Source organism: Hyalella azteca, unplaced genomic scaffold (genome assembly GCF_000764305.2).
Source record: "Hyalella azteca isolate HAZT.00-mixed unplaced genomic scaffold, Hazt_2.0.2 contig15760, whole genome shotgun sequence".
NCBI lineage: Eukaryota > Metazoa > Arthropoda > Malacostraca > Amphipoda > Hyalellidae > Hyalella > Hyalella azteca.
In genome coordinates this window covers 248,076-274,070 of record NW_025945599.1, presented here as the reverse complement: position 1 = coordinate 274,070, position 25,995 = coordinate 248,076, and the positions used below count along the sequence as shown (strand labels likewise).

The 25,995-nt window shown below is 40.7% G+C and overlaps 1 protein-coding gene across 1 annotated transcript; it reads right to left on the bottom strand.

The window, feature by feature from the left end:
• Positions 1-1,257: 1,257 nt before the first annotated feature.
• Positions 1,258-25,995, bottom strand: LOC108677702 (protein O-linked-mannose beta-1,2-N-acetylglucosaminyltransferase 1). Its single transcript, XM_047884625.1, has 17 exons — positions 25,911-25,995; positions 24,889-24,939; positions 23,522-23,598; positions 22,561-22,734; positions 22,008-22,101; positions 21,366-21,628; positions 20,363-20,468; positions 20,104-20,234; positions 19,798-19,871; positions 19,480-19,584; positions 19,143-19,304; positions 13,169-13,364; positions 12,089-12,285; positions 11,233-11,347; positions 10,239-10,316; positions 9,678-9,799; positions 1,258-1,414 (listed from the first exon to the last, which is right to left on the bottom strand). The coding sequence occupies exons 1-17, from the start codon at positions 25,993-25,995 to the stop codon at positions 1,258-1,260; spliced, it is 2,187 nt and encodes a 728-aa protein (XP_047740581.1).

Below are 25,995 nucleotides of genomic sequence, written 5' to 3'. Positions count from 1 at the left end.
GTTTAATTTTGGTTGTTCAGCATTTCAACCTGAAATCAACATTGATTCAACGTTTAAAAATTAGTAAGAATTCAACGTATCAATATCGACGTTGTTTCAATGTTGAAATAAGGTTGCTTTACGTCCGTTCTAGTTTGGTCAGATTTCGACGTTGATCAGACGTTTAATTTTGGTTGTTCAGCATTTCAACCTGAAATAAACATTGATTTAACGTTTAAAAATTAGTAAAAATTCAACATACCAATATCGACGTTATTTCAACGTTGAAATAAGGTTGTTTTACGTCCCTTCTAGTGTTAGTCAGATTTCGACGTCGATATGACGTTTAATTTTGGTTGTTCAGCACTTCAACCTGAAATCCACATTGAATTAACGTTTAAAAATTAGTAAACATTCAACGTACTAATATCGACGTTATTTCCACGTTGAAATTAGATTATTTTACATCCGTTCTAGTTTTGATCAGATTTCGACGTTGATTGGACGTATAATTTGGGTTGTTCAGCATCTCAACCTGATATCAACATTGATTCAACGTTTAAAAATTAGTATAAATTCAACGTGCCAATATCGACGTTATTTCAACGTTGGAATAAGGTTGTTTTATGTCCCTTAATTCTAGTGTTGGTCAGATTTCGACGTTGATATGACATTTAATTTTGTTTTTTCAACATTTCAACCTGAAATCAACCAATAATCAACGTTGTTTCAACGTCAGATGCCTGCTGGGAGAGCTATTCTCCTTATCCATGTGCGATCGTGTCTAGTTTGTAAATGCAATTGGGCGCGGTGCATACCTGCCTACGCTGGTACGACGTTACGAAATCGTCATTCTAGACTGGCGGAGCATAGAGGGAGGAGTGGTAGAACAGGCCGTTTACAACCACGTCCTCATTCAGCTGGGCGCATTCACGTCGAGCAGTTAACATTCCAGCATAAAATTTAGGCAGTGAATGAATAGCCATCTAAATTCATGTAAGTGAATAGAATAAACAGAAAGCTTTGCCTAAACAGTGTTCAGATCGAATGGGTTTACTACCGTCAGGAACTCTTCCGATAAAAAATTCACATTTCTAACTAAAACAATATTAAATCTTTCTTGAAATTTATTTCAGGTCGTAATGCGTTCACCTGTGGTTCTATTCAACCAGTATCCTTTGGCACTAGGCCGTAATACTGCGCTCTATGGTTGGAGTAGCGCACCTCCTTGGTGTTGCTGTACCACGTACAGATTGGCGCACCACTTTGAGGCTACGTCTACGCCAGGCCGTAATACGGTGCACTGTGGTTGGAGTAGCGTACCTCCCTGGTGTTGCTGTACCACCTAGCAAGTCTCCAGGCGCCGTCATACCGTGACACTTGCTCCATGGCGCCTGGACGATGTGGCGTCATCGTCGCGTTTTTAATGATCCCACTGACCAGGGTAGAAAATTGCACTAAATTTTAGCAATGTAGCGTGAAATTTTGTGCAAAGAAAATTAAATTTCACGCTAATAACACAATATATAATATATATATTAGATATATATATATACATATATATATAATATATATATATACATATATATAAACATATTAGTATATGTTGGCAGAATTTCTTCTTTCAAACTGGTGTCATTGAAGACCAGAGAATTTGTTTTATTCGCAATTTTCTTATTAGTTTTTTTTCGGAATATCGAACAATATTTTTAGTTTGAACTGGTAAATCGAAAATCAGGTTACCGATGGACATTTTTATTTCGTTAACGACGTTTCGAATGTTTAAACTCGCCGAAGGTTTTCGAAAGCTGTCTCAAGATATCACCAACGAGCAACGCCATCGCAAGATCCTCGATGAATTGACCAGACTTCGTGACTCCCACAACAACAGCGTCAAACTCCGGACTCTAAGGAAACTAAATCGCCTCTACAGAGGCGACATTTGCTTACCGCAATATACTGATGGGTACATTAACCTCTCCTCTCACACTCTGGACGAAAACCAAACCGAACTTCTGAATCTCGGAATGAATTGTCACGTGATGTCAAAATTTAACAATATAAAGAAGAAAATGGAATTGGAATTGTTGTACGAATCTTTATTGAAATTAAAAAATGAAAACAAAATTGAAATCAATCCCAACTTGAAAGATCAACTAAGAGCGGAAGCAACGAAACAACGAGGAACATATAAATCTTCAATTCCCACACCAGCTCTACGCCAGGCTGCAAAAGATCTCAAAGATAACGATCAAATTGTGATCCGTAAAGCTGACATGAGTAATTTGTTTGTTATTTTGTACAAAACTGAATATCCATCAAAAATCAGTGACATTCTTTCCGATGACTCCAAATTCTGTCGCATCGCACGTGACCCAACGGAACAGCTGCAACGGAAAGCTAACAAACTGATCAGCATTCAGCACTGCCAACTCCGTTGTAGGATCTAAAAAACTCACGCCTATCGTCGGAAGTTACTCTCCCGGTTACCTCTACGGAAACGTTAAAACCCACAAGCAAGGCAATCCGCTCAGACCCATCATCTCTCAAGTCACGTCTCCAATCTACAAAACAGCAAAAGAACTGGATACTATAATAAAACCGTATATCCCAAAGCAATTCTCCTTGAAATCTAGAGACGACTTTTTGGAAATCCTCCGAGCTGCACGCCCAACTGGCCTTCTCGCGTCACTTGATGTCACCAGCCTCTTCACCAACGTCCCTACTGAAGAAACGTTAGAAATCATTGCCAAGCACGTATATTCTCATCCAACTTTGCCGGCTCCACCAATACCTAAGAAAATTCTCCTCGATCTCCGACTCTGCACTTCCGAATCGCCTTTCCGGACTCCCGACAACAAAATTTACCGACAAACCAACGGCGTTGCCATGGGCTGTCCTCTTGGTCCTACTTTTGCTGAGTACTATATGTGCGGAATCGAAAATCGAGTGCTTTCAGATGAACAAATCAAGCCTGAATTGTATTGCCGGTATGTCGATGATATCTTCGTTGTCGTTCGAGATGAGGAACAGTTGAGGAATCTGCGACTGGCCTTTGAAATGAATTCTGTCTTGAAGTTTACCTTTGAGCTCGGCCGAAATCGTACTCTGCCCTTTTTAGATATATTCGTCCAAGCCAAAAATAATTCATTCGTAACCAAAGTATACCGGAAACCTACAGTTGTCGAGAGAGTCGTGAACGCCGCCAGCGAATGCCCTGAGCGCTACAAAAGAAGCGCAATACGTGCCCTCATTCAACGAGCTCTCAAAACCTGCTCATCTGAAAATGACTTGAATACGGAACTGAGAAATTGCAAAAGAATCTTAGTCAATAATGGATTTGCAAATAGAACAATTGACGCAGAGATCTCGAAGCTTCGATCAAACCAGAGCGGACTCAACAACGAACCAGAGACTAACGCTAACGTAGCAACCATCTATTACGAGAATCAAATGACAAGCGGTTATAGAGCAGATGAACGGATCCTCCAATCCATCGTTCACAACAACATCGTGAGCTTAAATAACAATAAAATTAAACTACTGATCTATTATAAAAACAAGAAAATACACAATCTTGTAATGAACAATAACCCCTGCAAAAAAACGGGAGTTTTCCAAGAGACCAATGTAGTCTAGAGAAGGTTGTAGACTTCTCCCCAACATGGACTACATCGGACTCACAACCACGACATTAAGCCGACGTCTCACGTGCCACATTCAGTCTGGTGGACCAGGGAACTACCTGATAGAAGCCCACAACGAGACCATCACTCGTACGGTGCTGGAGGAGTGCACCAGCGTCGTCATGCGATGCCCCGACGCCAACCGACTCGCGATAGCTGAGGCCCTCATCATTAAGGATAGGACCCCAGCCATCAACCTACAAGCTACTGGATTTATCAGAACCTTGAGACTGTTTTCGGAGTAATTTTTGGTGTTTTGATTTTTGTTCATCTTAATATTTTAGTGACTAGGCATTATTTCTAACCAATTCTGTTTTTGTAACCAATTCTGTAACCAATTCTGTTTTCTATTTACATGATTTTGTACTTATGTCGACCCAAATCTCGTCACTCAATGCGCCTTCTAACTTGATAATGAATGATTGAAACATTCGAAACGTCGTTAACGAAATAAAAATGTCCATCGGTAACCTGATTTTCGATTTACCAGTTCAAACTAAAAATATTGTTCGATATATCGAAGAAACTAATAAGAAAATTGCGAATAAAACAAATTATTTGGTCTTCAATGAAACATATATACATATATATATATTTATTTTTTTTTATTTATATATATATTCCCGGTAGCAAAAAAAAAGTAATTAAAGTCCGGTAAAGTGGAATCATGACTTTATATATATATATATATATAGCGAATACCTAAGTAAAAATTGTTCATTGTGTAGAGGAGTGAAACCTGGACTGTTCTGAATGTCTTTTTAATAAATAAACCAGACGTGTTTGCAATGTTGCCGGGCTGACCTTCAAGTCCGGGTTAAGAGTCACTCATAGCCTTATTCTGTTTGCGCCACCTCAAGGAAAATGTGTGTAATGTGTTCTTATCACCGATGTTTTAAAGTAGGACCAGTGCTGTTGTCTTATTTCATGGCCTTGCAGTTAAGTGCGTGAAATTATAACTGTCCAAATTTAGCTGTTAAAAATTCTTGTTAAGCTTTATTATGTGTTTATGGCTTGCCCATTTTTTAAACCGAGCCGTAATGTTCATCTCTCATGCAGGGAGACCTTCGAAGCCTAGACTAGCCTTCGATTCTTGCACACTTGTTGTCATCTTTTGTTTCGAATGAAATCTTAATATTTGGTCGTATTTGTTTCCTTCGTGTGATGAACTGAGAGAAACGTGTCGAACCTGATGGGTTATTGCGGAATAGGTTATGTATAACATAACATACAAATAGTGATCTCGGCGCTGAAGTGTAGGCTTGATGTGGCCTGTCACCGATTCTTTTCCTTTTCGTGCCTTGTTCACAGAAGATCTAAAATCGTGTCATTTGACCGGATCTTTTCATGACTGACGATAGCTTGAAGTAGCTACTAGAATTCTAGTAATCCTTCGGGAATTTTGTATAAACCATGAACATACTTGTATAATTCAGTGAGGTCCCCCCGCAGACGTCGATAACTGAGGCTTGGAAGCTTCATAATCTTCAATCTTTCTTCATAGGAGTAGGACTTGCCCTTCAAGCCTGGAATTATCCTTGTTGCACGTCTTCGAACATTCGCTATTAAATTTACTTCCTTTTCAAATCTCGGTGACCACACAACGTTTCCAAACTCTAGATTCGGGCACACGACAGCAACAAACAACTGCTTCATCGCTTCTGCATCTAGGAATTCGTATGAGCGTCTGATTAGTTTGAAGGATGTGTTAGAAGAAAAGAAGCTTGTTGGATGTGTTAGCTTGCGTTTCAACATGCTTAGAAAATTTCAGCTCCTTATCGACATAAACTCCGAGATCATTTTCCTCACTAGACTTTTCAATCATTACTCTCTCGTTGCAACCATGTCTTCTCATACTGTTATCTTGCTGTTCATTGTTCTTCCCGAGGTGAAGTACTTTACACTTGTCAGCATTAAACCGTAGCTGCCACGTATCAGCCCAGTTAACTAAACTGTCAAGATCATCTTGTAATTGCGCTTTATTTGATGCATCCTTCACTGTGTAATAAACTTTTGTGTCGTAGGCATTCATGGAGCACACGCTGGATACTGCTTCTGGCAAATCGTTTATAAAAGCAACGAACAAAATAGGCCCAATAACGCTTCCTTGTGGCACGCCACTGCGCACTGATGCCCAGTCTGACACGGTTCCGCTAATACTGACACGCTGTCGTCAACCTACTAGAAAATCTATGATCCATTGGAGTACGTTTCCCTCAATTCCCAAAGACTTCACTTTACGCAACAGCCGCTCATGCGGAGCACTGTCAAATGCTTTGGCAAAATCGAGGTACAATTCATCCACTGGCTCCCTTTCGTCCAGCAGGCGAGTCCAATCGTTCAACGTAGATAATAAGTTAGTGGTGCAGGATCTACCGGCAATAAAACCCTGTTGACAATCTGATATGAGATGGTGAGCAGTCAAGTGATCGATATTCCTATCCCTCACAACAGATTCCATTAGCTTACAAACAACACTGTCAGACTGTCAAGGCGATAGTTGCCAGGGCTGCTTATGTCACCTTTTTAGCGCATTTTCTCATTTATGGAAAAAATGCAATATTGTGCTCGCATGTCCGTCCGTCCGTCTGTCTGTCTGTCCGTCCGTCTGTCAGTGACCTCAAGTTTTCGTCGACGAGAAAATGCGCTGTCAGTCACTGCAGTGAGTACGGAGTTAAATTTTTTTTGCACAATGGTGTTACTTGAGCTTCTTTCCAGTCGGACGGCAAAGTTCCTTCGTTCAAGGTTTTTTTGAATGAATACTGTCAATGGGCCGGCCAGAAGGGTTTTAATTCTTCGAGCAATCTGGGGTGGAAGCCGTCTGGTCCACATGACTTGTTTGGATTTACAGCAATAAGGCGTTTGAGAACCTCTTCTTCGTGTATTTCAAAACATGTTACGTAGCTTTGAGCCGGCTTGGCGCTCCTCAATATCTGGAATACTGTTCAAGTCCTCATCTGTGAACACACTGCTGAAGAACTGATTAAGAACGTTAGCCTTGCCTTCATCAGAGGAAATCTTTCGTTGGTCTACTTTCAAATCAGATATACCGTCCTCCATTGACTTACACTTCAAACTATCGTACAAAAAGAAGGCTTTCGGATTCTTTTTTGAATTTTTAGCAATATTTTTTCGAAGTTTTTCACTGCAGTGCGACAAACTTTTTTACCTTGATTTCGAGCTCTGGCATACAGGTTATAATCAGACTCGCTGTGAGTTCTTAAATAACGCTTGTATGCTTCTTTCTTGGTCTTTAGCTGAGTCTTAACTGCACTGTTCATCCACTGGGACTTTTTGACTCCTCCAAACGTAATCTTGGGTACACAAGCATCAACTGCAGACATAACCGTGTCTTTGAAAAACGACTATGAATCAGCCACTTTCATGACCTTAATACAGTCGGAAATATTCGCCGCATTCACCGTTTCACGGAGTTTATCATAGTCGCCTTTCGCAAAGTTCAAACGTTCACGCTTCCGAAGCGTCTTTTCTGCACAACACTTAATATTGAAAAGCAATGAAAAGCAATGATTGGTGTTGGCTTTTGCCCAACGGAGCCTCGTGGCGAAGCTCATCTATCATTGATTCTTCACTAGTAAACACAAGATCTAGAATATTTGGGGTCTGTTTACCGCTAAAATGGGTTGGCTTGGTGATGTTCTGAATTAAAAATGAGTCTCGCACAGACTCCAAGAACAAGGATGCTTGGTGATTCCCATCTCTTGGAGAAGATTCATCTGCCCAGTCTATTTCTGGATGGCTAAAGTCACCAACGGTCAACGTATGCGACCTGCTGAATGACATGCTCGGTAAAAGGCTGTTTAGTACTTTATTGTTATCTGAGGAGCTGTTAGGGGATCTGTAAATGACCCCTATGAGGAGGCTATCTTTGCCTTTTAGAGTAAGTTCGCACCACACTGATTCTCTAGCTGATTGATGCTCTGCACATAACTTAACTTGCTGGGCCCCATAAGAGGTTCTAACCCACAGAGCTACACCTCTACTGCACTGCTCTTCATTTAAGTTATGAAAACAATCAAAACCTGGCAGCTGAAATTCAACAGATACAATTTACAGGGAGTGTTCAGGTACAGTGTTCCTGTAATACAAATAATGTCTATACACTCGTTTGCGATCACAGTTAACAGTTCACTTTTTTTGTTCAAAACGGAATCCGGGTTCGTGCAAAAACTTGCAAAAACATTTTAAAACTTTTTGTGAACGTTCACTTTGATGTATGCGGTTACTTCCTACATTATTTACAGGCCTTGATCTACGGACACCATTCCTACTAATTACTTGTCCTCCATCTCCTCTGACTGTCCGTGAGCAGCCGGTATTGTCTTGGCAGCTTGGAAGTGATTGACCTGATTTTCCGTGCCTTTCCGCCTGATTCTCTCCTGCAACTTCTTGCGAAAAACCGCCCTTTCTAAGGGGGTAGAATCTTTCTTTACAAAAACTGACTTGTAATCAGCGGATTTTCCAAGCTTTCTCGCTGTTTTCAGCACCCTCCAGACCTGAGCAGAATCCTTTACAGTCACCAGCTGAGGTCTGAAAGTGTTGGCAGCAGCATCCTTCGAGCGTAACCTCTTGCAAGATATAACATCAATCGATGTGTTGAGTACCTTGCTGCAACAGTCTACAACAAATGTCGAGTCATACATCACTCGGTCCTTAGCATCAGATGCGTTACTTTCTGGAATCCCAAACCAGACCAGGTTGGCCTTCCTACGTTCTCTATCAAGTAATTTACGTGAACTTTCACTAGCGACTTCAGATAAATCAGTTGTTTTGTTCTTTACTTCTATTTCTTCCGTATTTTTCAGCTACGCTTTCACTTCAGTCAGCTCATTGCATAGCGAGCTCAGTTTGTCACTCGGCGAGCGCACTATCTCACTCAAGGAGTTTACTACATCATTCAACAATTTCGACTCATTGCCGTGCTCTTTCACCGATTCCTCTCATTTTCGAGCACCAAGAGCTGTTTTTCGCAATCACGGCAAAACCAATGAAGGAATTTAGATTTCTGGAGAAATGTGTACTCCTTAGAGCTCAACTTCGAACAGCTGATACAAATGAGATCTTCGCATTGTTCACAGGTGACCGTCTGAACTTCGCTCAGAGAGATCTCTTTGCAGTACTTGCAAACTTTCATCTGTAGCTGGGCTGATTTGGTTTTATTATTATTCTAGAGGCCGTAGAGGGCTTTCTCTAGAGGCCGTAGAGGGCTTTTCGACTATCTTTTTTATTTTCTGTCCAGTCATTATTAAATGCACGAACTAGATCTCTTGAACGGAGAAAAGGACGGATAAAAATACAGAAAAGGACGGAGAAACATACAAAACTGAGTTGAGTTGAGTATAGTGAAGTTCCCTCGAAAATTTCGGCTGGAGAAACAGCTGAGCTGCAGCTGGCGAGGGAAAGACTGGGAGAATCAAGGGATCGACGCTGGAGGCGGGTGGAGAGGAGGAGGTGTAGGGGCCAAGAGGGTGGGGAGGGTATAGGAAGGCGAGGCCTGAGCGTACTTATTAAGGCACCGTTGTTCTCCGGTTTACAGTCAGTCGCCGAGGGTCCCCAACAAGCTACCAAACTTTCCCTCGATTCATGCGCTGGCATTTGTCGGGAATAAAACACTTGTACTAGCCGTTTTTCCCACTATTCGCACAATTTTTACTGAACTGCACTAAAATTGAACCTTTCACTGAAATCGTTTCGGTACAAATTCGAGAGAAAAATCAAACCGGCATAGTAAAAATGGAGAAAGTTGGGACCCGCAAACACGTACGTGCGTCCTCAATCACGGTCAGAACTCAACTCAAAATAAGCGTATGGTTTTGAATTACGCCCAGTCAATAAGGGCTCCGTAACAATGGTTCCGAAAATTTTTGCCCACAAAAATGTTACCACCAGTTTGAATGGCTACACAACAATATTTTAAACACAACAGTATATTACAAACAGTAGTGTATTACACTTCCCAGTATATTACAAATACCAGCATTCTACTCATACCAGTATGGTGAGATGGGACAGGCCACGGCGTAAAGTGTGGTGTGTGGAGTGATGTCCGTGATGGTGTACTGCACCACACCTTCGTAGTTGTCAAAAGCGTGATCCGGGTAAGTGTGTAGGCACTGGGGAAAATTTTTTTCTGTAAATTTTACCCAAGTTATAATTATATAAAAATTTTTGTACAATTATATGACGGAAAAGCTATTATTTTACTTACTAAAAGAATTTAGCCCGGAATACTCGTTTCAGTTCTATCGTTGCCCGTAGAATTTTTCCCTTCAAAAGTAATTTTGAAACCGCGCACTTTATGAGTTGTTAATCTTTTTTAATCAGAAATAATTATCATTAAATTCGTATTTCATACATAGAATCTGAATAAATAATAATTGAACATGATTCGTAAATCGATTAATTATCATTGAACATAATTTTATATTATATAAGTTACCATGTCGAACTATTTTTGACAAGTTAGTATTATCAGTCGCAATTGTCTACATTTTTCATATTACCAATCATGAATATTATTGTATTATCGACAATATTGTCTGTATCACAAACCTTAGCCAGGAGAACGAGGGACGAATTGAGGTCGTTGTACGAGTTGGCCTCCAGATGAATTATGACGGGACCGGGACGCTGGGGAAATTTAATATTCACTGTCGAGTTTATCATTCACTAAGATTCATTAATTACTTCAGTTGCTAATTTACCAGGAATTAATGAAAATTATATCGAGTTTAATATACACTAAGATTCATTAAGTAATTAAATTGCTAATTTACCAGGAATTATTGATTATGATATCGAGTTGTACAAGTAATTTAATTTACCAGGAATTTATGATTTTTATGAATTTTCTGTCACATTCTTTATTTTGCTTTTCAATTCTCGATTTTAACAAAACATTTGCCTCCAAGCAAATGATGTAGAAAAATCTTTGATTACGAATTGAATTCGGTAAAACTCGTTTAATCAACGTTATTTCAACCGTCTGGTGGGTAGGTTACAGCAAAGTGGCAAACTGGAAACTCACCTTATTAAACGATTTTTCTTTGTTTGACCCAAGATTAAGAAGAAAATTATTAACAGAATTATTAAGCAATAGAGATAGTTCAAAGAAACTAAGAAAGTTCCGTATAAGCCATAATGTATAATCTCTCACAGGTACAAATGCAGGAGCCATAGATGGGTATATATTTCAACAGTATGTTTATTAATAGCATTATAATCTTTCATTTGAAAGCTTGCACTTGATGAAAATCAAGCGCAAATGATTTACCAAAATCAATAGATTAATAAGCAGAGACTTTTCGGGATTTATATGTTTATTCAATTTAAAGGATTTGAATCCCGACCATGCCTGAGCATGCCACTTGATAATTCAAAATTTTTATATTTGAGTCTCTATAGAAAGTAGCTACTGTTTACTGGGATAAACTGCTGGAACAAAAGAGACTGGAATCGGTCCATTTAATAATCTCTAGTGAAGTAAGTCAATGAATGATTGGAAGCTGTTAAGGCATTCACAGTGAACTTTTTTAACTCTAGTCACCAGTTCCTCCGGAATAGTTTCCACGAGGCAGGGGTTGAAGCCATTAGCCATTGAAAGGACTTTCGCCCTTCTGAGTTCACTCGAAAAATAATCAGCGTAGACGTTAGCTTGGAGTCTGAAATAAGTGTGAATATTTTGATCACAAATTAGAAAGGAATTTCGGCTTAGAAGAAAAAATTCATAAATATAGGCATATATGACAATTCAATTAAATAGGGCGTTAAATTATAGTTCTGCAAGCTTATTACAAATATTGCAGGCAAATTGGAAGATTCTTCAGTAAAAATAGTCAATTGGACCAGGAAATGGTGATTTTTTAGACTCACAAATAAAGCCTACAGAACAAAGTATATCTGTGGTAGTTTATTGTCAAATTCCTTCAATCATAAAAAGAATTTTTAATCTCCCTGTGGCTTCTAAACTAAGTGGACCTTTCAACTATATTGGTCTCTTGGCTATAGGCGTCTCTTATATGTGCGTCTCTCATATGTCCGTCTCTTATATGAGCATCTTTTGGCTATGTGCGTCTCTGAGCTATACATATATGTCTCTGAACATTGCGGGTCTTTGAACAGAGCGCGTCCCTGAACGATGCCTATAATACAACCAAGTAATATCATTTTGTAGCTGAATTGAGTCGAAATCTTCATTTGAAGCATGCAGGCAAGAGTATCTATAGCAGCCTTCTTTTTAGTTATTGATTCAGAATTCAGGTTTTTCTTTTAAATGTGTCCGAAAATATGGCAAGCCAAGAGTTCTCAAATAAATATTTTGTCGGACTTATTCAAGTCGAATGTCTTCCCGGTGGCACGTGGTTAAATGATGGATAGCAATAGAAAAAATGAGACTAACATACAGGTGTAAATTTTTAAGCTTGACATCTGGGTCGTGGTTGTAGATCATATTGGAGAATATGAGGGCTTGGCTCCATCCATTGATGTGAGCTCCAGACGAACCAGAGTGGAAACTTCGGGACACTTCCGGGACCAGTGCATGCCGTCCCCGACGAAGACGCGGATGATGTAGCCTCCAATCCCAGTCCCAAGATGTGTCCTGTGAGATAATTTTTTGTTATGGAATTTCTTTGAAATTTTGTTTTTCGCGTGTGTTGCCAGTGGGAGAAGTATCCAAAAGCTCCTATTGTTGGATACGACTAAAAATGTCCGCCAGAAACCCGACCTGTCGAAAATGCCGGGTTAACCCACGACGTGTAGAGAGATCAGTGGTCAGTTATAGTCGATCAACAGCAACATCATCCAAAAAAGTCACCTTGGTTTGAACGTGTCGGTGAAGTTTTCGCGGTGTTTTTTTAGTTGTATTTTTCATTTTTATTTTTTATTCTGTTTTGGACGCCTTTTCTCATTTCAACTTTCAATGACTGATTCTGAATAGTAGGTATCAAGTGCTGAGAAGGATGAATATTGCTACAAATTTGAAAAAGGAATCATCTAGAATTTTTATTTCGTTCGACAAAGGCAAAATCTTTTTGCATCGATGCATGGATCGTGGTGTGCACAACCAGACGGATTATGGTTAGGAGTCTCGCGTTCGTTGTTGCACTGCCTGAAAACTATTGCATTATAATTGATCTCTGCATAATACATCTCCACAGAACCCAACACTGTTCTTGTGCATCAAGCACCAGAACGAACTCCTTCGGGAAAAAAGTCTGGTTTGCAGCAGTTTTAAAAAAATCATCATACATTCTCAGACATTCACTGCCACTGCAAACCTTTCATAAACTTTTTTCTTGCTCATGGTTAGCACACTATTTTATAGCCTGCGTATTTCAATAAATTTTGGATTTTTCCACATCTTTATTGTGAAATCTCGCATATATAATCTTGTGCCCCAGGGACTGGCAAATTATTTTACCCAAGAAACCTTATTAAGCAGTTATGGCCGCATGACCCAAACTCCGTGCTGTCACACTCACCGAGTTGTCGACCCAAAAATGAAGGATTTCTTGAGCGTATTCCCTTGTGACCATCCAGCCGAACTGGGGGAACATTTGTGAGCGCCTGACACGCGTGGCGTCAGCCGCGACCGTGGGGCAGCTGTTGAGGGAGAAGCTGTTCACGACGTAGAGTGTGGCGTCAGCGTCCAGCAGCCACGCCGTCTGGTGGAAGTAGCTGCAAATGAAAATAAAATAACGTAGTGTGGCGTCAGCGTCCAGCAGCCATGTCATCAAGTGCATAGTTTTTGTAGGGGTTTGTGTTTCGGGAACGCAGCCGTGCACCACCAAATATGTGCACCAATCAGCCATGCAAGGAACGTCTAGCATATTTCCGGATGACCACAAATCAGCCGGAGATTAAACCATCCGTCGGTAACTAGCCCGTGATATCATCTTGCTTTAAATATTAAGAGCTTTGCGCCACCATATTCTGAAGCGAATAGCCCAGCGAGTAATGGTTGTCCACCACTGAACGTTGCATCAAACCATCACTTCATACCCTGACTTTATCTCGAACTGTAACTTGCGGACAACGGACTGAGACCAACCAGCCCTGCCCGCCAGTGAAACTGCATGAATCCTGCCGTGCACCACCATACGGTAACTTTTAGCTCACAACATTGGGGTTAGGTTTCAGAAAGCATAGTTCTGTTCCAAAATCCATCGTCCTTCGACGAGCGACTTCCACAGCTTCGCTAAATTACTTAACTTTTAGCTCACAGCATCTGGGGTTAGGTTTCAGATAGCATAGTTCTGCTCCAAAATTTATCGTCGTACGACGCGTGACCGTTCGACCGTAGGCTGATTCGACACACGGGACTAGACTCCTGCGTCCCGAAATAATTTTCTCGACATGAACCGGGACAGACGAAACGAGACGAGAAAATTCCGGGAAAAAAATAACGGGACAGAGGGTAAAATTTGTCCCGGAATAAACGTATGATCCGAGACATGACTTCTGTCCTGGACTTTAAAACTTGTGTCCCGGTAAATTATGAACCGGGACGAGACAGACAGATTTGAAACGAGACATAACGAGACGAGGCGAGATTTGTCTTAGTTAATTAAGACAAAACAAGTTATTCGATTGCGATACGAATCATTTCGAAAACATGGGTTGAAGAATAACAAGTTAGCCCTTTATTGCTAATAGGGCCATAGACAGTTACCAGTTAAATTGAGTTAATTGCAGATTTAGCAAAATTTGTCTGACTAACTGACATGGCAGTTAATTAGTGGTCCGACAAACACCGCAAACCTGTCGATGTATGCATGGCTGAGTATTGAGTCAAAAATGTTACTCTTAAGTCTTAACTAAGGCTTCGATGGCACTTATGGGAACCGTACGAATATGAGTCGAGTTTATTACGCGTTCGAAACGAGTTCAGGCGCCGTGGAGCGCATAGGGAGTAGGGACTCAGGGTCTAGATTAGTCGGCCAATTAGTAGACAGTGGAGTGGAGTCCTGGTAAGATAATCCTAATAATACTGAAGTTAGTATTAGATTATCTCTGCCTTTAGTAAAATTTTGTGCTACGCCTCCAGGAAATCTTCACAATTGCGCAGTTTCCTGAATTGTTATCAAATACTTGTGCTTGTTTAACGTTATTTAGAAAGGATACACATGGATATTTAGAGTTCTTTTTTGAAGATCAAACTATTATATTTTTTTCAACTTAAATTTGGTTGTATTTTAAAATGTTGTTGATATTTCTTTCCAAACTTTTTTGTTGAAGGAGATTGCTTAAGGCAAGATCGATGAATCTGATTCTGTGATTGAGCTGGAGGCAAATCAAAGTCTGTCCAGTCAGCCGATGTCACCAGCTACAGCTAGTATGGCCTCCTCCAAACCATCATAGAACACAATTTTTGAAAAATACGTGCTTTTCCATTTTTATTTGTCTGTCAAGATTAAGTACCATATTAAACCACAACATGTATTCGTAGCAAAAATCATTTCAATTGCCGAGCTCCAATCAGAATAGTAAAAGGATACGTCTCAAGTTATTATATAAATGCAGAGGTGGGCAGTAGCGCGCTACATGTAGCGGTAGCGGCGCTACATTTAAGCAATTATAGCGGTAGCGATAGCGCCCGCTACATATTTAAGTAGCGATACGAGGTTTTGCCGCTACTGCGCTGCCGCTACATTTATAGATAAAGCCTTTAGATTTTACTTAATAGTATTAAATATTATTTAAAATCCAGCATGATACATACATAATATAAATTACAGAATAAAACTACGAAAGATTTCGGTGTAATGTTGTCAACCTCAGCCTGTTACTAGTGTCAACATGTTTGTTGTTACCAGAGGTGGGCAGTAGCGCGCTACATTTTCGGTAGCGGTAGCGGCGCTATAACATTTAAGCAATTGTAGCAGTAGCGGTAGCGCCCGCTACATTTAGAGCATGTAGCGGTAGCGGCCGCTACATTTAGAGCATGTAGCGGTAGCGGCCGCTATATTTCAAAGTAGCGCTGCCCAGCTCTGTATAAATGTATGATGGTAAGCCAAAGTTTACAACACATCAATAATTGATTAGTCTCGTTATGTCTCGTTAAAATGGCTATAAATTCCGGGAAATTTTAAGGTACCTATTTTAACCGGGATGTCTCGTCTCGTCTCGGTATCGTCCCGGAATTCCTACAGAGGGCTAAAAATTGTCCCGGTTTTTATTGCGAACCGGGACAGAGCCTGTTGTCTCGTCTCGTCTCGGATACAAAAAAAATACCAAACGCAGGAGTCTACACGGGACAGATACGGACGGCTCCGGCACGCTCCATCCGGGTGGTGTAAAATTTTTTCACGTATTGGCATACGATGCTGGGTCATTCTACGTCAGGCCATTTTCCTGTGGGCTGATTGGCCTAATTCAATGGATGTGATCTGTCTAGCGGCTTGCGGCTGATAATGATACACTCAAAAAGTGTTATTGGCTACGTTCTTGAGGGAAGGGATCAAGGGGCCAGCTAGTCCAAGCTTCTGACTATGTGTTTTCCCATCATTGCACTACCTAAACATTTTCTGTAATAACCAAACAAATCTAACCGGATCTAACCTAGCCTTATTGGCTGCTGTAAGCTGGAGAAGAGGAGAAAGTAACGATGTGGAGCGGGTTATTGGCTGCAAGAAGGTGGAGCCAGAGTCAGGGTAACGTGATTGGCTTGAGCAGCGACTGAGGTTTTGCGTCAATTTACCTTTACGCAGTTCGGATATACTTGTGGCTTCCGGTGTTTCTATAGAGCTTGATGTGCGATTTCGTAGCTATGATGCTCTGTGTATGTTTAGGCTGAGCGTTGGCTCCAGGGCTAGATTTAGTGTACTGTGTAGCCAACTGCTGCGTCTAATATGTGGGAAATAAACGAAACCGTTGAGTGCAGTATCAGCCTTTACAAATCTCAAAATAAGGTGTGATTTCTAATCTGTCTAAGAAATTTCTAAGGAATAATCTACCATGATAGAGAATAGAGCTATGATACGTTTACCATAAAGAACTTGCAGCCATTTGTCCAGAAACAAGGGTCGCGCATACGATCGTTATGACGAAAAAGTTCGCCAGTCTTTGGTGTTCAAAATTTTTGAAGCAAAACATTCTACCAGAAATAAATAACCGAATAAAGATGCAATAGGCGTTGTTTGTTCTCACACATCTTGAAATTTTATAGAATATAATAGAAGTGTCGGCCTTGAAGAAATAGGCCCATGGCCTGTTTCCGATTCTTGAACTTTTCGTGACTTGATTCACAAGGGATCCGGCCTTTGGAACCCGATCTTTCCATAACTGACGATTGATTGAGATAGCTGCTGGACTTAATGCCTGGTCTGTAATTTGCTAGGCATTTTAAGACTGAACATATGCTGCTGCATAGCTTTTCTAGTCTGTTTTTGAAGGTCTTTTATACTCGGAGGGTCAACGATGCTATCAGGGAGGCTGTTCCACATGTCGGTGACTCGAAGCGAGAAAAATGTTGTCGCATGGATGTGCTACAACGCAGTTTTTTAGTTTATAGCCGTGGCCCCTAGTGTTGGTTCTTGTTTCAAATTCTAGTAATCCTTCTGGGACCTTGTATAAGCCATGAGTATACTTGTATGCTTCAATGAGGTCCCCACGCAGACGTCGATAACTGAGGCTTTGAAGCTTCATAATCTTTCCTCATAGGACTTGCCTTTCAAGCCCGGAACTATCCTTGTTGCGCGTCTTTGAACACTCTCTATTTAATTTTTGTCTTTTTTAAATTTTGGTGACCTCACGACATTTCCAAACTCTAGGTTCAGGCGCACGACAGCAACAAACAACTGCTTCATCGCTTCTGCATCTAGGAACTCGACTGAGCGTCTGATCAGTCCAAGTCGTTTATTGGCTTTATTGACTTGACCTTCAACATGCTTAGAAAATTTCTACTCATAGTCGATATTATTTCCTAAATCTTTTTTCATTGTCGACTACGACATCATCACTCTGTCGTTGCAACCGTGTCTTCTCATACTGTAATCTTGCTGTTCATTAGTCTTGCCAAAGTGGATAACTATACATTTGTCCGCGTTAAAACGCAGATGTCAATTATCAGCCCAGTCAACCAGCCTGTCAAGATCACCTTGCAACTGTACTTTTTGCGACGTATTCTTCACTGTATTATAAATTTTTGTGTCGTCAGCATACATCGAGCAAACGCTAGACACAGCTCCTGGCAGATCGTTTATAAACACAATGAATTGAATAGGCTCAAGAACGCTTCCTTGTGGCACGCCGCTGCGCACTGAAGCCCAGTCTGATACGGACTCTTCAATACTGACACGTTGTCGCCTCCCTACTAGAAAATCTCTGATCCATTTGAGTACATTACTCTCAATTCCCAAAGACTTCAATTTACGCAAAAGCCGCTCATGTGGGACACTGTCAAATGCCTTGGCAAAATCAAGGTACACTGCATCTACTGGCTCCTTTTCGTCCAGCAGGCGGGTCCATTCGTTTAGAGTAGACAAGAGGTTAGTGGTGCAGGATCTCCCGGCAATAAATTAATGTTGACAGTCTGATAGGAGATTATTATCAGTCAAATGATCTATCAATCGATCCCTCTCAACAGATTCCACTACCTTGCTAACGACACTTGTCAAACTGACAGGGCGATAGTTGCCCGGACAGCTTTTGCCACCTTTTTCAATTTATGGTGTCACTTGCGCTTATTTCCAGTCAGCCGGCAAGATCCCTTCGTTCAAAGTTTTTCGGCAAAATGACGTCAGAGGGCCGGCTAGGACAGTTGCTAACTCTTTGAGTAATCTGGGGCGGAAGCCGTCTGGTCCACATGACTTGTTTGGGTTTACAGCGATAAGGCGCTTGAGAACCTCTTCTTCTTGTATTTCAAAGCTTGTTAATTTAGAGCCGACTGGGCGCTCCTCTTTTCCCTCTTTAACCAGCCATCATGAAATGCAAGAGCTAAAAACACAAGTTAAAAACTGAATCAAGTTGAGTAAAAATTATAAAGTTTCCAAAGTGCTGTAAAAACTCGGTTACAGACTTGAGAATAAGCGGCTTTCAGAAAGCGGCGATGTTAGCGGCTGTAGAGGTGTTCAGGGTAGAGGAGGTGAGCGTGGCCCTGAAACAAAGGCTGTATTGTTCTACGCTGGCGAGGCAGTGCACGTTGCCCTCGCTTGCTAGCGACCCTTGATGACTATATCTCGCGTTATTTAAGATGAAAACAATTTTACTACAGGTTTGTTCTTTCTATTCGCACCCTCTTTTACTGACTTCACTGAAAATTCAGTCATTCACTGACACGGATCATAAAAAAATGCAAAAAGAGTTACGAAAACGGCTCAGTGAAAGTTAAAAGTTGAAAATCTGGGACCAAAGGAATCAAGATCTGTGCAAAGGAATCAAGATTTGTCCACGATGGCACAATGGTTGATAACATTTCATTCTGAATAACATGTATATATGTTATTATGAACTAACCTTATGAAGTCAGGCGAGACGATGAGGTCGTCCTCTAAGATGATGACTTTAGAGGCGTTGCGGAAGGTCGAGAAGGCGGTGAACAAAGAAAATCTGAAGTGCGCGTTGAGAGGCGTGCTGGTACCGGCGTCTCCTTCGTGGCGGTGCTCAATTACCGGCAAGCTGGGAATTTAAATGCAATTGGTGAGAGAAGAATTATACCATATCACAACTTTGTTAATCCTCGCATAAGTACAGAGAAAGTATCAGGCCAATAAAAATTTACTTGGAAAGAAATAGTAGTGGTGATAGATTTATTATTATTTCATGATTTTTAAAGTATTATTGAGCTTCTGACCCGAAGATCGCGGCCAGCTGTGCCGTCTCTTCCTGATGACCATCGATGAGGACCAAAATGTCGGTTTGAGCCGCACCCGTAGCCAGTAGGAGACTTATCAGCTGCCTATATTACACTTTAATTAAGTGATCAGCACTCAAGTATAATTGTTTCAATTTATCTCAATCAAGCACATACAAATATTGAAGATCACGGCCGGGTAACAATAGTTTTACAGTGAAATAAAGAGGCCGAGTTGCCATTGCTGTCCGATGGTCAGATTCTGTCAGATCAAGAATTAAGGATTTCCTAAACTGTTTCTTTTTGTTTGGGACTTACCGGTAAAAAAAGTGACACCTGGTGGCGGTGAGCATCGCGATAGGGATGATCTCCGACATGGGGATGAAGTTCTTTTGAAGGCAAGGTCTTCGTTAGCATCAATGCGACACAACTTGCAAACTGTTTTTCAGCTAATAGTTTTTATTTTAAATTTCATGATATATTCTAGACATCTTGACACCTAGTGGCGATTAATCGATTGATAAAGAATTTCTTAATTTATTACGAAGTTCAGTGCGATATGGTCATGTTGAATAGTAACAAAGTAAAATAAGCATGACACGTCTTTCTTAAGTCAAAAATCACCGATGACCGCCGCAGTCGCTGGGGGTCCAAAGGGTCCTTGCAGCGGCACAAAGTCCCATACCCTTCGTAGCGGCGACAAAACTGCGCCTGCTTCTGTCGCCGGGGATCCCGGTGCCAGGCACATCCTGTTCCTGTATAAGTTATTCACTGCAGATCTCGTTCTGTAGGTAATCATCGATGAGTACGTTAATGTAAGAGTTAGCCATCATTCTAGCAAGCGAAAATTTATATTAGATAATTAACCACAATAGATACTCACCTCGGCCCTTGGGTATGAGCACTGAGACATCAATGCTGGATTGTTGGTTCTTATAACTTTTGAAGACCACGGCTGTTTCCAGATAGACACGCGCCGCAAACTGCTCCTGCTCAAGACTATAAAATTTAATGCTAGAATCATTATGAAAACCTTGCTGGGACGGGGCGCATGCCGGAGGCCAGATTTGCCACACTTCACATTTTGTTTATATATCTTTGCGTAGGTAAGAACGCTGGAGGGCATGATAGCCTATGAAGTCAAGTGCTCAAAGCCATAGCGCCGTATGTCCACAGCCACAAAATTAGCTAGCTAAAGGTAAGCATGGCTTACTTCAACAGGCCAAACCTCTTCCGACCTAACCTCTTCATACCTAACCTACAAAAATTGCAACATTTCACCACCCAAAACAAACCTGAGCGGACCTAACCTAACCTGTTTGGCTGCAGGAAGTTAGAAAGGCCGTCTACGAGTGCTGGTAGAGCCAGTCATTGACTGCAAGAAGGTTGTGAGCCGGGACAGCGTGAATAGGTTAAGCCAGAAGAGGTTAGGCAGGAGTAGGTACTGCCAGATGAAGAACTGCCTGCTTATGAGCAAGCATGCTTTAAGCATTGGCTGAAGACCTAGGGCGCTATTATCTATCGGCAGTGTGTCCGGTGTCGCTTGTCTGGATTACGGAGTTCAAGCGTAGTCTGCAGCTTCTAGCTCTGAGTCTGAGTTAAATTAATGCATGATGAAGCTGGGCGTTGGCTCCAGGTCTTATTTAAAAGTAAAATTTGTGGCCTACGGCAGCGCTCCCGCTGAGACCTGGTACCCACGGCAAAGATTCATGTGATGAATATCATTAGGTGATGAAAAGCATAAACTTCCCTTTGCAATATTATTATACAGATTTGTTACATATGGAACAATTTGTACGTGAGTTTCTTTATCTACTGGAGAGATTCTTCTCCCCAATAGCTTTGATCGTATGTTCAAAATAACTAGTAGTTAGAAATTAAAGCACCTCAGCATTTTGTGGTGGCCAGTTTTCAGGAACAACACTGATGAGTATAGACGGGTCGTCAGTGTCAACGTATCCAGTGTATCCCAAAAATAGATTTTCACCATTTTGCAGCTTTTTCTTCACTTCTCTCCCATCCGGTGTGAGCACCAGTGCCTCGTAAGGTTTTTTAGATCTCTTTGCGTACTCAGCTCTAGCTCGTTGCCTCAGTTGTGCGTTGTCAATGAGGTATGGAGACGAGCCGATACCCTGCGCCAAATCAGCACCTGGATGAATAGGTAGGAGCTGAGGTATGGAGACGAGCCCATATCTTGCGCCACGCCAGCATCTGGATGGATACTTGAAAAGATAGGAGATGAGGTATGGAGAAGAGTCTATCCCCTGAGCAAAGAGGTATTAAGAGGCATCGACGATTTTTCTGAGGGAAACTTTATTCCATGGGCCGTGCTATCAAAACTCGCTTATGTACATATAGAGGCTAAATTTCTCGTATGTGATTCGCTGGTTTATATTGGAAAACCCTCAGTAGCTGACTGACGGTGTTACAGACTCTGATTGAATTTGACATTACGGCACCAGGTACACCAAGGAATTTACTCAATAAGCATGGCGTAATTAAGTTATGCGCTGGAAAAACAAGTTCACCTAACTTGAGGGCTCCTCCCACGGTGTCGCCCCTCATCCCCAGGTGCTGCAGCAGCATGCGCTCTGTGCTCCTCAGGAAGTCCCCGGCAGTGAACTGAACAAAGCATAACATTAATTACCAAACGATTCTCCAGTTCCCGTTAGTAATGTTAATAGGCACGAAAATTCTACCTGAAAAATACGTAACTTGCATCACTATCATGACCAAGGAAGTCAGGCCTCAGGCAGTCTGAATTTGAGGGTATGACCGAATTGATCATTTCTTCAAATTCGGCCAAAACACTCACCATCATGACCAAGACGATTAGAGCCCCGAGCAGCAAATGGGTCAGAATCTGGCCCAGCAGTTTAGTCTCCGCGGGCTGACCAACACACTCACCATCATGACCAAGACGACCAGAGTCCCGGGTTGCAGGTTGGTCAGGGTTTGGCCAAGCAGTTCAGTCTCCGCGGGTTGACCAACACACTCACCATCATGACCAAGACGACCAGAGCCCCGGGCTGCAGGTTTGTCCAAGCAGTTGAGTCACTGCGAGCTGACCAACACACTCACCATCATGACCAAGACGACCAGAGCCCCGGGCTGCAGGTTGGTCAGGGTTTGTCCAAGCAGTTCAGTCTCCGCCGGTTGTCCCGTACGGAAGTCGCGGCGAAGCATCACTTCTCCGTCGCCTGACAGCGCCAGCGCGTGCACGCCGTCCGAAGCCTCGCCCACCGCACTGTACACCTGGCATAATATTTCTACATCAGCACTTGTTCGTATGTAACCCACTGAAGATATACCAATTGAACCGTCTCAAAGGCACAAATTACGATATCCGCTGAAGCGTGTTCAATTAATGCCTTTATTTAAATAACTTTTATTTTTGATTCAAACCTTCCCTCACTTTTCTTCAATCCTTTCCTCGTTTCCCTAAAGGTTTTTCCTGTTTTCTAACCAATAAGAAATTTGATCTTGCAATTGATTATTACAAGCTCAATTTAAAAGACCCGACTAAGTTTTTTCATGTTCTATCGGTCGATCATATGTTCTATGAGGATCATATGTTCTATGTAAAATGTGGCTTTGAAGACATTTATTTTGAATAAGTAAGTTTTGTTTCTACTAACGGGATTACGGGATAAAATTTAGTTTACAAATTTGCTGTAATTATCAAGCCCGGCCAATACTGGGCTGACAAAAAAATAAATACACGAGATTGACATAAAAAATAATTCGATAAAATATAAATTTTCTTGATTAATGATTAAAATAAGTTAGTTGAAAATAAATTTAGTTCAAAATAAAATAAATTTAAGGAATTGCGAGCCGACAGACTTCTTACTCATGCAGCTGTGCCTAAGATGAACATTCTGAAATCCCGAATTCCCGAAGAGAATTAATCTTTTTGAATCAACGTGTTATTTGCAACGTTCAACTTCCCATAATATTTTTGTATTATCATCGTTTATTGTTCTAATGATTGCTAATTAATTGCGATTGAAAATTTCACATAACCATGTAATTAACTGACCAGTTTATCGTCCACAAGAACCTTGAGGTTGTCCTTCGCTCCCAAAACTTGGACTTCGAAAACACCATCTCTTCGTTCTGAAAAATTGAATAGAAAACCATTCGTTTGGCGCATTATTCTAAAATGGTATTTCTTTCTAGTCACTTTCAGTAAAATCTGTACATTCTGACTTACCACAGCTCAAACCTGAAGTTATCTTTGCGTTTTGGTTCAGGTAAGTTGGTACATTTGTATTTAGAGACCACTGTGCTTGTAAAGTAATAGAGCTTTAAGGAAATGGATTTAAGCCCAGTACGATTTCAGTATATGCAAAATTCATGCAAACTTTCTCACGGCTCCAATTATTTAATTGCAATTCTAATGCAACTAAAGTTCTTTGGAATTTACTCTGCACCTATCGTTTTGTCGCTTCCTGCCGCATTCATTCTAAAGACAATTTTTTTAATTTAGAGAAAATAATCATTCCAGATCATATCGGAACATAACAGTAACTTTTGTCGCTCTCCCGTCTCGAAAAATCGTCAGTCTTCTGATGTCCATCACCTGTGCCAGTCGATGTTCGCGGTTGGTGACGTTTCGACCTTGGCTGCATTTGACTCAACTTTTTACGCCGTGACGGTATTTGAGTCTACTTTGTATGTCTACTTTGTACGCCACTACTCAACTTGTACGCCTCTCCAGAAACCATTCCCCCCCGCCCTCCTCCACTCTGCTGCTGGAGATCTCGACCGCTGTTCTCGCCCATTCATCTGAGCAATGTGTGGACTACAGACGTGGCTATGGTGGGTGGCTTGGCGACTAGGGCTTGACTAGGAACCTATGGGAGCACCGAACTTCAGCTTGCCCACGGTGGCAGGAGTCTCCACGTGCGCTACATTTGGAAGGTAGGCTGAACTATGATGACGTTCGTCATAAACTCAATGCGACTTCGCATGTTATTGCGTTCAATAAACCATCCTTTGACTGATTACTTTCTCAATCCCTGGCAGATTTTTTTTTTTTTTCAAGAAGAGCTTTACTAAGTACTAGAACCTAATGCGAGTTTTGAAAAATTTCGTAGAAATTTTAACCACTTACCTGCATGTAAAATGGAGAAAATATAGTTATTTTCGTTGCATCTGATCCTAATATCTATAAAACTATAATTGAACTTATGACTGGCTTTGATTACAGTTCCGCTCGTGAGCGGTTAAAACGTTGATCTTGCATTCAGGCAATTACAATTAATTATTCGCGAGAAATCCGTATAACGGTTCAACTTATTAAACCTCTTAACAGTTAGTTTATGAAGAAAAGTTTTATTTAAAAATGATCAAAGTATATATATATATATATGTTGTAAATTATCTACAGACTGCGGCGCTCACCAAGCAAACGTTTTTCTTCGATTGGCTCCACAGGTCTCAGGAAGCGGTCCGCTGGAATTAACGCAAAATTATTATTAATAATTAATTATTACCTCAAAATAAACTAATAAATAAGAAAAAATTTGACAACGACGTGCTGCGGAAAATAAAATTTATAGTTTTGTATAGGTATGTAATTTTGATGGGTGTTGTTCCGGTAAAATAAGATCTGTTGAAATATCCTAATTTTCATATGGTAATGTGGTTACATATACATCGAAATCCGATAATTTTGCCGATTTTTTCTATGAGAATACAACCCAATTGGTAGTTATGCTGAAAAAAATATAGATTTCTATAATTTTAAATCTGTTCAGGGACTGTTTATAAATGTTTTTATGTTATTATTTGATGTTTAACAAAGAACATTTTAAATTTTTTTCAGTCAGTACCATATTTCACCAATCAATATCTGCGTTTCTTGGGATAGAAAATATTTGAGATTTAAGGCTCTCTCTATCAAATAATCCTCTCAGCTAGCATGACAATTCTACTTGGAAATTAATCCTAATTGAAAAACTAACTTTTAATATAAATTTAACCATTGAGTAAAAAATCAGAGACTTCTCATTTGTATTCTTTATTCAATGGTAGTTTTAGAACCGAATTTGTATTCCTCGATGCAAGTTAGTCTTCATAAGCCTCAAGATTCCCGGGAAAATCTAAAAAATCGGGAATCGGCAATATCCCGACACAGTATGTATTTAAGAAACGCGCTTGCTCTGCTCCTGGGTATTACAATATAATTACACACATAATCAAAATACTCCTAAATGTATAATAGATTATATATGACATCTCACCGTACAGTTCACGCCAGTGGTCCGGCAACACGCTCTTCTTAGGCACATGTCGGAATGTGTTCCTTATGTTTTTATTTATGTTGTTATTTAGATGGTTATATATGTTGTCGAGGTAACTTCTGTTTTTTATTTTGAAGTGATTGTTATTGATATTTCTCATGAAATTGAATGCATTATTACCATTAGCATCATATATATTTGCATAAGTCTGTTGTTCTATGAGATTATCTTCATCTTTCTCTATAAACGATGGTCTGTGGTTCAT